Source organism: Platalea leucorodia, assembly GCF_965183815.1.
Source record: "Platalea leucorodia genome assembly, chromosome: 4".
In the NCBI taxonomy this organism is placed as follows: Eukaryota; Metazoa; Chordata; class Aves; order Pelecaniformes; family Threskiornithidae; genus Platalea; species Platalea leucorodia.
This window is the reverse complement of record NC_138826.1, coordinates 77,288,490-77,305,672: the sequence shown is the minus strand read 5'-3', so window position 1 is coordinate 77,305,672 and position 17,183 is coordinate 77,288,490. Positions and strand designations below refer to the sequence as shown.

The 17,183-nt window shown below is 40.2% G+C and overlaps 1 protein-coding gene across 3 annotated transcripts in view; it reads right to left on the bottom strand.

Annotated features, from left to right (window-relative positions):
- Positions 1-461: 461 nt before the first annotated feature.
- Positions 462-17,183, bottom strand: part of TMCC3 (transmembrane and coiled-coil domain family 3) — a 104,188-nt gene continuing 87,466 nt past the window's right edge. For all 3 annotated transcript variants that reach the window (XM_082308820.1, XM_082308819.1, XM_082308818.1), the window contains exons 2-4: positions 6,624-7,522; positions 4,982-5,117; positions 462-2,158 (exon numbers count right to left, since the gene is read on the bottom strand). In XM_082308820.1, the coding sequence (XP_082164946.1) occupies positions 1,856-2,158; positions 4,982-5,117; positions 6,624-7,507 (1,323 nt within the window). In that variant the 5' untranslated portion in view covers positions 7,508-7,522 and the 3' untranslated portion in view covers positions 462-1,855. The remainder of the gene's footprint in view (positions 2,159-4,981; positions 5,118-6,623; positions 7,523-17,183) is intronic.

Genomic DNA, 17,183 nt, shown 5'->3' with positions numbered 1-17,183 from the left:
TGGGCTTTGCAAAGGCATATCCCTCTCAGCTTTCCACTCCACCTTCCTCTGAAGGTGAGGGAGGCCTGGGTTCAGATAACGCGGGTGTGCTTGGTCTGATCCATTTCCCGTGCCTGCGAGCCACCATGATCCTTCCCGATTTCTCTGTTCAAAGATGTAGCACATATAAAGAATTCTTTAATGACTTTAAAGGGCTTTAATTGAATTTTCTATATGCTGAGTCATATCATTATTTATGCAGTTAATTCTGTCCTTCCTTCAGTCCCTGAAGCCACAAAAAGTAACTGTATTCACTGTTAATCCAATCGTGGTAAAATGTCAAAGTTCTTCCCCTGCCTCCCCTCCCCCACTCCCTTTGCTCAGAATAAGGTTTTCTGAATTTCTACACCAACTACCGCACTTGATTAAAAACAAATACACACATCGAGTAATCCCCTTCCCCCCCTCCTGTAACACCAGCATAACAAATAGTGCAACTGAAAAGAAAATCTGTTCTGACAGTTATTTTCAAAGTAAGCAACACTGAACATCAAATAACTGGAGACATTGTCTTTTTTTTTCCATTTAATGGAGAGTGGAGAAGAATTCTGGTTGTGGTGGTTTGTTTGTTTGTTTTTTTTTTATTAAAGATCATTTTACATCATGGCTGAAAGCCAAGCAGATTTCAGGGAAGTGGATTTTTTTTTTTTCAGTTCTTAAATCAAGCAAAATAAATTCCAGTAAGAAAACAAAACTAGCCCTGTCTCCTAGTAGTGGTACTGTATGCTAATACATTATTTTCAGGAATGTTTGTCAAGAGAGTCTGCACAGTGTTTGTGTATTTACAGAAATTTAACTCCCTGCTCCCCTGAGGACCTGTTACCTCATGCTTCTTCCACGTTCCTTAATCAGACACAAGAAAGAGAAATCCACTGTACCCAGAGTCCCACCACCTCGCTGCCTCGCATTCAGTTAGAGCACCCCAGCAATTCCGTGCCAACGCAGGCTAACCCAAACGTTGCCTTTCTGCGTACTCCTTTCCCCTTGCAGGCTGCAGGGCTTGAAGCAAGCGAGTGCTCTGGTCTGCACAACAACATGCCCACCCACTGCTCCTTTACCAAGTGGCCTGGAGAGCTTGTCATTCAATTCAGTTCATCCTTGGAAGCCTTGGGCCACATTTATGTGTTTCCCGAGTGTGATAAGGAACGGTGCCAGGATAGAACCACCACTAACTGCGGTCAGTAGTCATCACTGGTCTAATTTACAAACAAGAAGCTCTCTGTACAAAGGGTTATTAGCAGAAGCATCGAGTTTTGCTGGTCCTGAAAACTAGAAAGCCCATATACAAATACCCATTAATTTGGAATCAAGAACTAATAATACATATGACTGTATAATTTGGCATATCATTCTAATTGGATTCAGAGAGAAAATTAACTTATTAGTCTAACAGGGCTGATACGCATTATGGTGCACTCCCTCCTGATCACACTCTTTACACTCCAGTCCAGCAAAAAGCACACCTGACATTTGGAGTTGCTTGGATCCCTCCCAGAGCATCATACCATCTTTTGTGGGCGTGGCTTCGTACAGTGGAAAACTCGTGGGACTAAGGCAGAAGACTGACATGAGCGAGCAGTTCATCACAGACACAGCCCATTAGACACAATCTGATTGAACAGGCAACTGACTGCCAACAAGTAGGCATTTATGTATTTACACCTTGAAGTCCGAGAGTCTCTGTAGCCTCCTCCATCCAGTCTGCCCATTTAAACTGACAAAAAATAATCTGCATACATACAGCACTTAAAAAACAAGGAGGGGAAGGAGGAAAAAAAAAAAAAAAAAAAAAAAGAAAGCAGCCAGACCAGCAGCTTCATCTTGGTATAATCATCCTTTCTATGGCACAAATGATATGATCCCAGTTTTTACAAAATATTGCCAGCAGCGTCACTGCAAAAAAAGTGCAAATGATATGAAAACGGCTCTTCATCATAGGAGCAATGAACTTTGCAATAGTAGAAACGCACACTAAGATGACAGTCATGAAGGCCAGGATAACATTAATACATTTCCCCAGGAGCACTTTGGCATTAACCGTTTCGGACTGCTGTGCTTGCTGTTCTTGCTGATGGAGCTCCAGCTTTGAAACCCGGGTCTGGCATGATTCCAAGGCTTCCTGGAGACAGAAAACAAGAATTAGGGCAGCTGCACTGCCATACACCACTTCTTCAGTTTTAGCTGCAGAACCATCCATCGGCTAGATTAGAAGTGTAATTTATGATAGACTCCTAAAACTTGAATGCACCACCAGTTCTTTTAAAAATAAATGCACATATATATCTGCACATGTGTGTATCGCTGCCTGCTCAGGCATAATCAAGTCTGACAACACTGTCCAAAATGTAGTTTCTACATTTTTCATGCTTGAGAAAAAGTATCACAACTCTAATGTTCACGACAGATAATGTTTCCTGCATATACTGAGGAGATAAAGTACTGGGAAAGCTGTTGCCATGGCAACTTTCACTGCATTAAAACAGCATCAAAGTTAGTTTCTTTGTATGCACTATAGAAAACATTAGGGTAGTACAGGCTTGCTGCGATACTACGTAAATCTACTTTGCAACATGTACCATTTGGTTTATGCCACCTCCCTGGTGTACGTTTTTCCCTCAAAGCCACCCATCGTACAGTGCTGGGATGGAGGCCTCAGTAAGAGATTGCCTTCTCCCTCTGTCAGTGTGAAGGCTGATGAATCCACACCCCAAGTGGGCAGTGTGCAGCGGAGACAGTGGAGCAATCTGTGGTGATGCTTTTATGGGATTCTCTCTCTCACATGATACATTCCACCTCACATTTTGCTCTAAAGAAAGCAGACCTTGCTCTTCTGCTTGAGGCTGGACTGAAAATGGTCTTTGAGTAAAATGGTTCCTAGGTCGCTAACCCCACACTTAAGCCCTCTTTCAAAGTGAAACACAGAAAAATTTCCGACTGCCTCCCTTACTTGCCAAAATGACACTATTTGCTGGAGTGGGGACTTGGGCACCACTACGTAACATGGTGCAAGGCTATAATTTAATGAGATCGATCAACTTGACATAACCTTTTACCACTGTGTAAAAGGGAAAATATTATGCTCCAGCATTCCTGCTTCCTTCCCCACTCTCAAACTCCAAACGTTTTCCTTGCAGGGGCGTTCACCTGATGACACAGTATAAGCTGATTCAACACAATCCTCCATGTAAAAACAAAGAAACAAAACCACTGCACACACAGTTACTCGCTTTCTTTGGCTGGGCCAGTTCTCCATTGTCTCCACAAATTGAGCTGGCTTACCAGGTGACCAGCCAGGCACCAAAGTCAGCGCAAAGCACGTGGCACAGCACCTTACAAAAGGCTGCTTCCTTTCACTGTTCTAGGTATTAGTAATAATACAGAAGACCGTTCTTAATGGGTGGCACAAAGTCTCTTAGGGTTCATGCATGCTCTCCACTACGCACTAAAGAACTTTCCTGGTCCTTCTTCCACTCTGACCGTAAGTTATTCTCAAATCATCTTGTGCTGCTTTAGAGAAAGCCCCCCCGCAGAAGTCTGATACCTGCAGTTTTGCACTGAGAGGCTGAGCAAGTGTTTTAAAAACGATCTGCCCATCCTTTAGGGACAGAGTGCTCCGAAGTTAGGTTGTTACTTAAAATATCCACAACTTAAATGCTTTTACTCTATTTTAGCTTATTTGCCAAAACCCAAAGAGACAGGTTTAAACAGGCCCAACTGTACAGATAAAAGAAACAAGGCTGTGTCGATGTAGCACTTCAGTTAGTTTTAAAAGTCTCTGACACCCCTCCAGGGTTCTGCTAACGAGTAAGTGAACATTTCACAGCCCTTCTGCTGGAGAACTCGGGTCTCATTCGGTTTTTACATCCTCAAGATGCCTTCACAGAAAGGAGTCCTGCCTGAGAGACGTCTCTTCTTTAAATCTACAAAGGAACCTACAATATGCTTAGATTCAGTACCATCCCTGCCCCACTCTCTTCCCAGGGGGCTCCTGACTCTCACACCCATCAGGGAACAGGGTGATCGTCCTGCTGCCCGTGCTCTCTATGTTTAAAAATGTGAGCATAGGGGTGTACAGGACAGGGTTGGTTTGTTTTGGGTTTTTTTTTTGTTGTTTGTTTTGGTTTGGTTTTTTTGTTTTTGTTTTTTTTTTTTAACCATCTGAGCCAATACGAAGACGGACTTTGAGCATTCCTCAGTTCTTAGTGAATTTAAACCCAATGTAAGACAAAACAATGTTTTCACCATTTTTCACCACTTGCTCAGACTTTGGGTAGAAATGTTAGGTGTTATACAAATGCTTATATTGTATATAAATATTCAAGCATGTAACTACATGCAGTCAGGACAAACTTGTAGAAATTATTACTGGCTTTTGATTGAAGCCAGACTTGACTACAACTGATCACTGAGGTGAACACACCCTACAGCTTTGATTATTATAGGGGCTGTTGTGACCATGGATTAAAACTCTTAAATTATAACTGGCAAACCTACAAGTCTATTTATCAGTTAGCTCTCTTACTTTTTACCTTAAACTCAATTTATAATAAACCTTGCCAGTGATATGACTACATAGTGTCCAAAGTCTGAGCAAGAGGTTTGCATTAGGACATTGTCAAAAGTGCCATTTTACACAATACAAGGATACTCAATTCCTTCCTCCTCTGGTGCAAGAAATTAAAACAGGCTGCTCTTCATCCACAAGTCTGCCTAGGCTACATCATCAATTCCAGCAGATAAAATTCTGAATCCATTGAAACAAATGGAGACTGTCACCTATTTAAACGTGCTGGGTTTCATCTTAAAACAGACAAAACATGGGCTTAAATCTTTCCCCAGATTCCTTATATACAAAGATGCAGAAAGACGCAAGTCTTTTACAGTACAAGATTTCTACAAAATGTTAGAAGTTTAAGATAAGGGAAAAAAAAAAAACAAGTACCTGAACATCTCGTGATCGCTCATATGCCTGATACGCCACTTTCTCCTCTATGCTGGCTAGCTCTTGTTTCAAGTTTGCTGTCTCATGTTGATGAAGATCAGTGAGGTCATTTAACTGGTCTTCCAATCTTTCGTATCTTGTCAGGAAAAAAGGTCTAAATTTAGTGCATTCTATTCAAGTAATGCTAAATCATGAAAACAATTACACATTTTAAAAGGTAACTTCTCAGTGTATATGGATTCATCTGACTGGCATTACAGAGCACACAGGGAAATCAGTAAAAACTTTGGAAACTCTCCATAAGCAAACTGAAAGCCTTTTTTGAGTGTTCCTCGCTGGCAGTGGGTGTTAAAAAGCAAATATTTGTACATCATTGCCAAATTATATGAACTATAAACAGTGGCTAAGGGTATCCGACTCACATTTTTCTCTTTCTCACTTTTCACTTAGACAAGAAGATATGGTTTCATAAGTAAGCTTGAGCCAGTTAACAGCTCACCAGTAGTGAATGGAAAAATATGTTCCCTGGATCCCCTCTCAAACACAACTGCAAGGTCCTGCCATTCATGTACAGCCTGTGCTGGCATGTCTCTGCATGGTAAACCATTTCAACTAAACCATTAGAAAATGAATTTTTTTTTGGCAAGTTTATAACTTGGTTTAACACACAAACAGGCAAACACTGCAGTCGACACAAAAATGATGGAGGCAAAATCGTCTAGCTGTGGAAATGGTGGCAGGAGGCTGGAGAGCTTAATGGCAGTGAGCTGTCAGAAAAGGCGGCTCTGCCTTCTCCTGAAACCAAGTCCTGAGTGCAGTAGGCCATTTGCTCTGTTCTGCCCTCCCCCACGTTACCACCCGCTATCCAGCCTTCCCTTGTATTTCAAGAAGTGTAAACAAGGGAAACATTAAATATTGCAATTCAGTTTTTGTCCATTAGCATAGTAACGACTTCAAGAATCAACATTTACTTTAACAAGCAATATGACAAATGGGATATAGGTACAGGAGGTGCAAGCCCTCTGTAGAACGTATCTCACTTCCCACAGTGGATGATAAAGGAATCAATTGCGAAGTAACAAATGCAAGAAGAATTTGTGCTACAGCACTTAAAATTACACTTCACAGCCATGTGTTACACCAGGGTACAAAGTGACATTGCATCCACAAGATAGCAATGTCTCTGAGAAGTATCTGGACAAGGTACTCAGGACCAAAGGGTATATTTATCAGCTGTAAGTCAGCTTACAGCTGCTACAGCTTACTCTGCTACACCATAGACTGACTAGCATTTTCAAGTCACAACAGATCAGAATTCTTCCACCAGTTACAAAATAATTGGCATCTTCTATATGCAGTATTCACATAATACAATACGCCAGTAAGATGTCAGATGAGGGAATTTTCTGACAAGCCTTTTCTAAAAGGCAGAGAACTACTACATCATTTGATAGGAAATACTAATGTTCTACATGTGTTTTCAGTTACTGGAAGGAGTGGAACATTTTGGTATTGATTGGAATTATTTTTTCCTCTTGCTTCTGAGGTATCACTCACACAAGCACACACCCACTTTGACACTTTCCAAATAGCTTCTATACCCATTCAAAAGTCATTCCAAGAGAACAGTTAAAAAAAATACCTATATCTTTCCTCTTGTAACATCTGAGAAATAAAGCCATAGTCTCTTTTAAATTGTGCTTTTAAATTCTCAATATCATCAGCTAATTGGGACTGTGTCTCCTTGATTTCCCTTAGTTCCTCCAAAATCATGGAAAGCTTTCCTTGGCTGTCCAGGGTACTTGCCACAGCAGGACCAAAGGAAGTGTTCCCGTTACTATCTGCTGAGCCAGAGGTCCCGCTTGAGCATTCATCATCACTAACATATTTTGGTTTGGCAACAATGGTGGCACTGCCCCCATACGCTCTAGAACTTGTTTCTGGCCGAAATTCATCCAAAGTATTTTTGAGATGAGCAATGTTGTCTGCACTACCAAATTTGTTTCGGATCAGGTTTGCAAACTCTCTAGATTTGCTGAAAACAAAGACAGGTGGTGTCAAGGATACTCCTGGCACACCCGACTTGCTGCTCTCTGTTCCATGCCCAGAGGTACGAGGCTTTCCATGCTGAATATCTTTCAAGTTATCTTTGGAAGTATCCTTAGTACTTTTGGAAGATCCATTTTGTTCAATATCCTTGAGCTTTTTGTGATACAGTTCCAATTTCTTCTGCAGCTGGGCAATGGTGTGGGCAGATTTCTGGTTCTTTTTCTCAAAGACTTGTTTAATGCGCCCAGCCTGTTGCTTGTCTGCACTGTTTACCAGTTTCAAATACTCAGCCACGTTTCCATCTCGAGCTGTTTGTTCAACTTTGATTTGTTCTGTAACCTTGAGGATTTTCTGTTTCAAGCTATCTGCACTGAGCTTGACTTTGTGGAACTCTAGGACCCCATCTGGTACATCAAAGTTCAGGTTTGTGTCAGAGCCTCCACGGCGAATGTTAAGCGGTAAACTCAGGGTATTCATGTCATGTCTTTCCACCTGAGGAGAGAGAAAAGAGATAAAAGGAATTTGAATTTTACTTTTTTAAATCCAACTTTCAGTTTCCTTTTCCGCATGTAATTATAACAAGTACGCAATATAAAGTAGCTTACAGTAGCAAAACAGAAATCTCCTCATATAAAGTTAAAGTCACGGGGGAGGAATGAGACAAGAATGACCTAACCAGAATAGCTTCATCCCTATTAGCATCTCATGCTAGCCTCTGTGACAAAGAAGGTACCTTTCACTAAAGCTGCCATAACATCCTATCTATAGAGACTGCTTAACAAACACTCTAGCCATAATGGGTTTTCAGAGCTTTAAGACCAAAGGGAACTAATACAGTTGCTCAGGCAAGACAATTGCAGAGACAAAGCAGAAGCTGTATTAAAGTATTTTTTAAAGATGCATTTGTGAAATGCTTTAACTACTCTTTGCTTCAAAATGCCCTACATCCTATGTTAAAAGCTCGACTTTCAACTACAGTATTTATTATTGTCTATAATACCGAAGATCTTGCAGCAAGACCTATGCGCACATACATGTCCAGTAATCACCATTCAATCTTTTCCTTGATTAAAAACATAAAAACATCATTAAGCATTGCTGTAAGGCTTGTTTTCTCATCCTTGCACAGTTTCGGTGGCCCTCCTGGAAATTCTCTCCAGTATTCCTGTATTCCCGTGAAAATACGGCCTCAGGAACCAGACATGGTATCCTACTGTTACTGACATGCATCATGCACAGATTGATCAGGAGAACTATTCTCACCCTGTGTCTATTATGACAGGTTACAAACACAGAGGGGGTGTTACGAACACAGCCATAAAATTGGATCTGTATGTGACCACTTCAGAGATAAGATCATCTCTACTCCTACTTTATATTCTTATCCTTATATTACTGAGGATTACAGTACTTGTTTGGTTTTGGGTTTTTTTTTTTTTTCCTTTTTCTTTTGCTACTGCACTGCTCAGAGTACAAACATAAAAAGTTCACATTCACCAACCTCTAAGAAAAATTGTCACTTGAAAAATACAAACTGAAGAGTTCTGGAGTTGACAATTTCTTCTGGAGAATATTGGTTAATGGTCACCTGTAAGACTTGGACGCTATTCCAAGGATTAAAGCAGTGCTGTGGCCTAATAGCTCTGCACTTTACCAGTTTGTTAAAAATAAGTGATATTGAACCATATGCCTAATTATTAAAAAGAGGTGCAAGTAATCTTTATAAATATATAAAAATTGGATATGATTTAATATAATCTGTCATACATGCTTCACAGAAAATCCAGTTTATTGATGCGATCTCATTTTAGCATTTGCACATGACACACATGGATGGCATTCTATATTCAGGGTGATATGTAATTTAAAGAGTGACAAAAATCACAAGTGTCAAAACTAACATTCTGGTTTTTTTTTTTTTTTTTAATTGAACAAGTCTTAGAAATATAACTAATAGAAAAAAATAGCTTTTACCACTTTTTGAAGTGATAATGCTCATAATACTGTTGTGGTAGCTAAAATATTTAATTTAATTCAAAATATTTTTGCTTATCATAGGATACTTGTATCTTTCCAAAGGCTCATACAACAAAGAAAAGCAATCAAGGCAAATAGCTGAAAAGCTTAGATACTAGATCTGTACCCCGTATTGCAAATATGTCTTTAAATGGATTTACTGGGTCTAAACAAATTCAGTAAAGAGAAAAAGCTCAGTATAAAACAATAGTTTCCTGAAACAACCTAAGATGGTTTTGAATAAGCTTTGGCACAAAATTATACTGTAATAAATCACCAAATTGCGTATATGCACAAGATAGCTCCATCACTGATGTCTCTCAGGACAAGCTGTACATACTTCCAAGAACGGGTGGGGCTATCTCTAACCTTTACACAGCATTAAGTGTTTACTTCCTTAGTACAAAATAGTCTAAAAATATATTGTAATAATTGGATACAAGCCCAAACCAGATCCCTTCTCCCTTATGTTGTCTCCCTCACTGGAGTCTCTAGCGGTCGGCAAGGTCTATCATCACCATGCACCCCATGCCTTCCTGGAACTTCAAGGTCACAACATCAACAAAGATAAAAAGAACAATAGCTTTGAAGGAATACATCTGCTGAAAGTTGCATTGCTTTTGGAGTTGAGGAAATCAATTGGCATGTGGCAAATCTGCTTCTGAAACGAGTAAAACTAATCATAGGGTCAGTTTAAATTCAGGGAAGTTTAGAAAAGAATTGTGTCTGAATTCCCAAAACACTACTAGGAGTAGTTTCTTAGCTTCCTAGATTGAGAGCTCATCAAGGGTACAGAAGAGTTATATCCAGGACATTCCTCTATCTGATTGTATTTGGCCAAAATGGCAGTTGTCCTCTTGCCATCATGATGCAAGGTTGGCTCAAGCAACAGAGGCTCTTGAAATCTTCCCTTGATGGAACACACCTTTTTGGTGGTGGGGTGGGTTTTTTGCAGGTTTGTGGGGTTTTTTGGTTTGTTTGTTTGTTTGTTTTTTTGTTTTTTTTTTTTTTTTTTTTTGGTTGGTTGTTTTTGTGTGGGTTTGCAGGACAGAGGGTTTGTTTTTGAGGTTTGTTCTTTTTGTTTGTTTTGTTGTTGTTTTGTTTTAAATCAGAAGCAAGCAGACACTGGAGGACCCAGGTATCTCTAGACAAGTGGCCTATAACCTGTCTTCTATTTTGATGAGGTAGAACAGTCTGGCAAAGATCCATTTGTGATTACTTTATAGCTCAACACTATTGTTACCCCAAGACACCAGAGGTCCAACTTCAAATCCTATCCCAAAGCCTCCTTGCTGCAACAGTCTCATCTTACGATGAGAAGAATTACCCTCTGCGTACCTTCCTGAAGCACTGTACACGTAGCTCGCGCTTCCTGCTGTATCGAATGCCCAGTTCTTCATGCTGAGCAGAAGACCGTCAGTAGGAGCTACCTCATCCCCACAGGGACTGGCCCACTCTCCTGTGATGTCGGCTGAAATCCTCCCACACGCAGGAGACTGAATGCACATCCCCCTCAAACCACACGAGTGCTCTTCCAGCTATGCTACGGGAAGAGATGACGAATGCCATCCATGCCATTGTTCTTTCTGTGACTCTTGGGTCACCAGTGCCTGACAAAGGCACCAAGCTGTTAATAATAAAGAAGTTGTTGAGAGATTGATTTTTTTTTTTTTAATTTTCATTGTGGCTGCCAAAATAAAATAAAAAAAAAAAATACACACAAACACACACACACACACAGAGTAGTGGCCCCAATAGCCAAACCAACCTATCTAGGACCAGTCATATTTTTGAAAGTGAGAAGCACTTAAAGAAAAAAGAACAGAATCATCATACATCTCTCCTATCATGATAACAATTAATAGGGAGCTGCAGATTAGCAATAGATGAAAGGAAGCAGTCCTGAGACAAGTGGTAAAACAAGGAAGGCAATGCACCAGCCCAGAGTCTGAGGAAATACCAGAGACATGTCCAGGATCTGGCTTCTAGGAAAAACAGGGAAAAACCAGTTTGCACATGGTTACTGGGATAGCTGTAGATGATAGCTTGAAAGAAGAAATCTGGGGCTTGGAAAAACCACTGCATTTTATGGTGCAGTTAACATATGCACTTTGCTACAGCCCAGTTGAGAACTAATTGTAATGTTTGTGCTGCTCAAAGACTGGCTTTTAAGAACAGTGATTTAGGAGTGCAGCAATTCAGGCTCCTTGCCTGACACCACAGATGACTAGATAAGTACCTCTCAGAGGCAAAGCAACTTCATTCTGCCCTGACCTCCCTTTTTACAAGGAGCCAAGCAGATCCCTGGCTGCATGGCCAGGTTGTTCATGTAGCCCATCCCAAGCCAAAGTCCAGAGCTTCGAAAGGGACAGCAGAATAACTATGTGTGCAATGAACACAGGCACACTGCTAGGAACCCTCAGTTATGCATGAATTGGCAGGTATACTTTCCGTCTTAAATGGTAAGTGGAGGGCTGGGTACAAGGCAACCTGCCATTCATAAAGCAGCATTCAGGGCACAATAGTGCTTTGAAAACCCAATCATAGAAGCAAGAATAGGGATTTTATTGGCATCATAATGATCCACATGTTTTCTCACTTACCGTCTGCAAAAGCAACCCATAGCTCAGATTTGCGGGCCATGCTAACAATGAGCTCAGAGCACAAAAGGACCCATGTGCCCAAATGCCACAGGTAAGACTGTTGGAAAGGGGCTCCATACGGACAGAAACTGCTGAACGGGCAAGAACATCATGCTTAACAGCCTATGTAAACAGGCCATTATATCCTCTGGTTGCAAAATGCAAAGCAGATGTAGAAGGTTATTTCTTCCCAAAGATCCTGGGTGGGATCCATTTGGGAGAAAGAAATCCATAGTGAATAGAGCATAGAGAGCAGCCCACCCCCAAGCACACATCTCACGGCTGCTCAGATGCATTGCTTCCTCTGTTCCACTGTGTCAATAACTCTCCACTGACACGTGAGAGCTCAGCCACTTATGTTTAGGTGTCAAACTGAATTCTGCTCTTTATTTCACAGATTTCTTTTACACTCTTAAGAACTGGCTTAAAGAAGCAGAGAAAAAGCATTTGCAAGACATAGTCATTGACTGCATATACACATCAGGCTCCAGGAAGCGCACATCTGTGGGTTGCCTCACTAACAGAAGCAGACCATGAAGACACAAAGTGATCTACTTATTCAAATAGGCTCAGTTTAAAGGTGGTTGTTTTTTTTTCTCCGCCCCCCCCCCCCCCCAGCCTCATTACCATCACCAGTCATAGCGGTGCAAGCTAAACAAAAGCTTATGATGACAATTTAAGTCTATCTTGCAAGACTTTTAGAGGGGTATCTGATAAGTGCTTAGAAAAAAAATCCCATAAGAAACATACAAGTTAGGGTTAAGGCAGCTCTAAAGCATTTAGGGCTTAGCAACAGCAACAAAAATAATCAGGAGTAATTCTCTTTCTGTCAAGAAGTATACATATACAAGAAGCACAGGGGTTCCAAGGAGTAAAAGAGCATGTGGAGGAGGTTTTGTTACTTTTTCACTATATTCCAAAGCAGAAATGTGTTTGGGGATAGAGTTTTACCATCTCTTTCAAATTCACCACTCCTTCTAAAACCCACAGGAGAAGAGTCCTTCATGGAAGGCTTAAAGCAGTGCTTAATCATCATAAAAGGTTTTAAGTTCTATAAAATCAGCCTCCAAAATTGCTGTACAGTATGTTACAGCAAAACACCTTCTGCTCATGTTTTTTTAAACAGCTACTTAATAGTAATATCTAGAGGTACCTACACTCAGAACATCATACTAATAATCATGCAGAGGGTTGAGAATATAGGAATGGAGGGAGACAGCAAACCCTGCTTCTACTTTTTACCAGGGAAATCAGACATCCAGGGTGATTTGTCCGAGACCACCTGGCATATGCTGATGGAGTCAAATAACACAGAAGGTTGTTCTTTTACCATCAGCAGTTCCTCTATCACCTATCAAAAAGACAAACATTAAAGCTGTAGGGCATCACACGTCAGGGGTTTATTCCAGGTGGTAGTCAAAGATAATCCCAGATACCCTTTGGCAGGTAGCTGCACTTCAATATTCAAGGGCTGGGGAGCTTCAAGGCCATTTCATGAGTAAGGCATCATACAGAGGCAGATTAGCCTGTAGAGCTTTGTATACTTTTGAAAATTTTCACCATTATGCCAACATGGTAATTATAAAAATTCAGTTTTTATACTAAGCAACTTAGGCAAGACCTCAAATATAGACTAAACAACTAAGCATACTAGGCAAGACCTCAGACATAGAACCGACTCCTTCTCAGGGTTGGTTTGATCACCTATCTTTCCCTCAATTTTAATTCTTTTTATTAGCACCACAGAGTTGAGGTGGTAAGCACAGGCACCTCAAGAAAGATGTCAATGTGCTTGTAATTTTAGTTTATGCAAAAAAAAAAGTTTAAAATGCTTTAAAACAAACTCTGTAAAAAGCAATGCCAAAGAAAGCATATATACACACAAGTTCTGGTGTTACTAGAACGACAGCTTTTACTCTCTCAATCTAATTTGGTGAATGCCAAATAGCCATGTATAACCTGCGACCCAAACAGCCAAGTTCACACCAATGTTGTTTTGCCTCAAATCCTATGGACATCCTCAGTTCAAACTAGGAGTATCCCAGAAATAACCTTTTATCTAATTTCTAATTAAAGGACTGAACTAAGGCCAAATTAGCTAGGTCACTGCTTGTGTGTAAATAAGTCTTTAGAGATGGTACTATTTCAGATTAAACCAACAATGGGAGAAGAGAACAATGGGGGGAAGAGGCAGTTTTCTGCTCCATTGCTAACACCAGCTTCTTCAAAACCCAACAACATCCACTGAAAAGTCTCCTGTGCCACGACTCGCACTCAGTCCCGTTCCAGGTTGTTCCACAGTATAAAACTGACATGAGCAAACCAGTGCCAATACAAACAACTTCTGTGCCTAGACACTGCAAACCTCAACAGGCCTGTATAAAAATAAGTAAGCTACTTTCCATTTACTGTCCAGCAGTCATGTAAAAAACAAACAAACAAACAAACAACCAAAAACACTGTCCTGGCTAGGGAAAACAATACAGTGATGAACTAAGATTTACTATGCTTAAATTTCTTAAGCAGGCAAGAGGTAGACTCCACACCCCACAGTTAACTATTTTGTTTCACATCAGTCCCACTCTTTAGATAGGTGCCATTAATTAAGGAGTCATTAAAATACACTCTCCTAACTTCTTAAATCAAAATAAATGTCACCTTTATGTATATGTTCCTTCTCTCTCAGGTTTCCATAGCAACGTAAGGAAATACTTGGGAGTCCCGGAGCCCCAGGTGCTACACGGGTGGTTCCATCGAGAAGCACTTATGAGAAGCCTGCTCTCCCGCTCCCCACTGAAGGAGAGCGCCTTTCACCTGACACAAATCCCTCAAAATACAGCCACTATGAATCAGTGTGTGGGTGGCACATTTTTGAAGAGTGATGCAAGACATTCTGTATCTCTTCTTCTAGACTAATTGTTCAACTCACTTTTAGTGTTTCTAACAGGTGCTTTCCCTCCCTCCTCCCCCACCTTTTATGGGGGTTTCTTCCCCTCCCATTCAACAATAAGCTTTCTTTTTTCTAAAGATGTTCAAATAGGTGGCAAGAATGAAATTTTCCAGAATACTGTGAAATACTCTGTGAAAAGCCAATTGCTATACATTTTCAATTATTAAATCCTTTTCTATGAATGAGAACTTGATAAAAAGCCAGCCACATCCCTGCCATGACTAACCACTTCTCATAGTTACAGCATATGCTTCTGATTCCCTACCACTTGTGATTTAGAGTGTGCTTTCCTTCATACCACTCCATTGTCTAACCTCACATCACAAATTATCTGTTCCATGTTGATAAAGCTACAACAGGTCACCTGCTCCCTCCACCCGGTTCTTTCTGTTTCACAGGCAACTCCTTTAATTTCATTGCTATTCAGATTGTCTAAGCATTTCCTGAAATGCCAGCTCCTGGAACTGTACAATCATACAAGAAACTCCAAGGGAATATAACTAAGTTTCTTGCCCTCAGTTACAGAGAAATAACTCCCACATCTAACTTAATAGTCAACAACCAACCAAGTCCTCCTTCCCCCAAAACACAGACAACGTTAAGGAAATTTTAAATATGCGATTTACAGACCTACAAAAATCAAACCAACAACCCAACACTGATTTTAGAAAGCCTAATTCATGACTTCTTGTTCCTTTGAGCTGGCAACACTTATGTAAAACCTATTTTGTAATAGGAACATTAAGGCTTTTACAGTAGCAGGGAATTTTGGAAGTACTACCATTCAGAGATAAAACACTATAAATTCAGATAGACTGGCCATCATGTGCAAACCCAAGACATGGGTCTTTCGTCTGTTTTAACGATTGCAAAACTTCCCTTTATAAACAAGGGAACAATAGCTCCATCACGCATAAGATCTTTTCATTTGCGTTAATGCTGTGGCAGCACATCCTGAGCATATAAACAAACACATCTTGTCCTGTACATGAACTGAGTCACTTATTCAAAGGAGCCTGCTTGCTTCTTCCTTTTTTCCCCTCTTCTCTCCACACTGGGCTGAAAAGACATGTAGATGGGGCACTTAGGGACATGGTTTAGTGGTGGACTTGGCACCGCTAGGTTAACAGTTGGACTCGATCTTAAAGGTCTTTTCCAACCTAAACGATCCTATAATTCTGTAAAGTAAAATCTCAAACATACATTTCTGTTACATCAGCAGTTCTGCCTATACACAGGACTTTTAGTTCATTTTTTGATATGCAGGCCTAAAAGATAAGGTCTGCTTCACTACATTATGTGACTAACAACCACAGCCTGCCTAATACGCAGCTTAGATGTCATTTTTCACTATTAAGGGAACTACTGGAAGGCTTACAGATGTGGCTTTGAGCCCTTTTTAAGATGACTTCACACATACCTGATATTCCTCCAAATCTCTCCGACTTTTAGATATTAGGGCTCTAAGCTTTGTTTGTCTATTAAGTTCAACACCTGGTAGCCCTCCTTCCAGGTATCAGCAGCAAACCAACCAACCTAGCTGAACACCACAAGGTCTGTCCCTCCCCTCTCCTCCTCCCCACCCCTGCCCTTACGCTTCAGGCTGCTCTCCAGGAAAGGATCTCCATTTCGAAGAGCATTCTATTTACCTCTCCATAATAACTAGTACATCTCTTGACAAGGCAACTTTATTTTTTAAAGCTTAGCTACCCATATACACAAGCAAACTTTCACTATTTGCCACATTACGCATCTATGAGTACATTTGTTTGTTCCACACCTGATAGCCAAAGCTTGTATTTGTACCCAATACCACAAAAAAGGCCAAAGGCAGAGAACTGCAGGGAGACTAGGCCACCAGAATTCAAAAACTTTGGCCATACTTCATGATCTACAGATACTGAAAGAAAAAAAAAAGAAAAAAAGAAAGAAGACAAGCTCAGAAAAGAAAGAAGAGAAATGTAAAGTTTTATTTGAAAGCCTACTTTATTACAAGTTTAAAATTATTTTTTTTATTAACAAAACTGTATTTCATTACACAAGATAAGGACAACTAAAACTGGAACCACACAGATGCATTATTATACAGGTTATTTGTTATTCAAAACACACTGCTGCAATAATGGTATTTTAAGCTGCTATACATAACTGATTAACGCTGCTCTGAATAAAGTCTGGAGAAAACATCTTAATTGCAGTGCAGCGAGTGCCAAAATTCTCTGCAGATTCAACGGATTTAACCCTTTACTTCCTGAAGACCACAACAATGGAACTTTAAAGCATTTTCTTATTTACATTTCTTTTTAAAATAGCAAAAATCTTTTTCTTTCTTTTTACTGGAGGGGCAATATAAAGCATTAGGCAACAGAACCCCAGTTTCCTGCTGAGGTAGTATTCTTTGCAATATCTTCCTCCTGGAAGAAAATGAAACATTGTCCACCAGGTTAATATAAATAACATATTTCAGAAAAGTAAAAATATAATGGAAAAAGGTTTTCTGCTGCTACTAAACTGGGTCACAGGTAATGATTCCCATTTATGAATA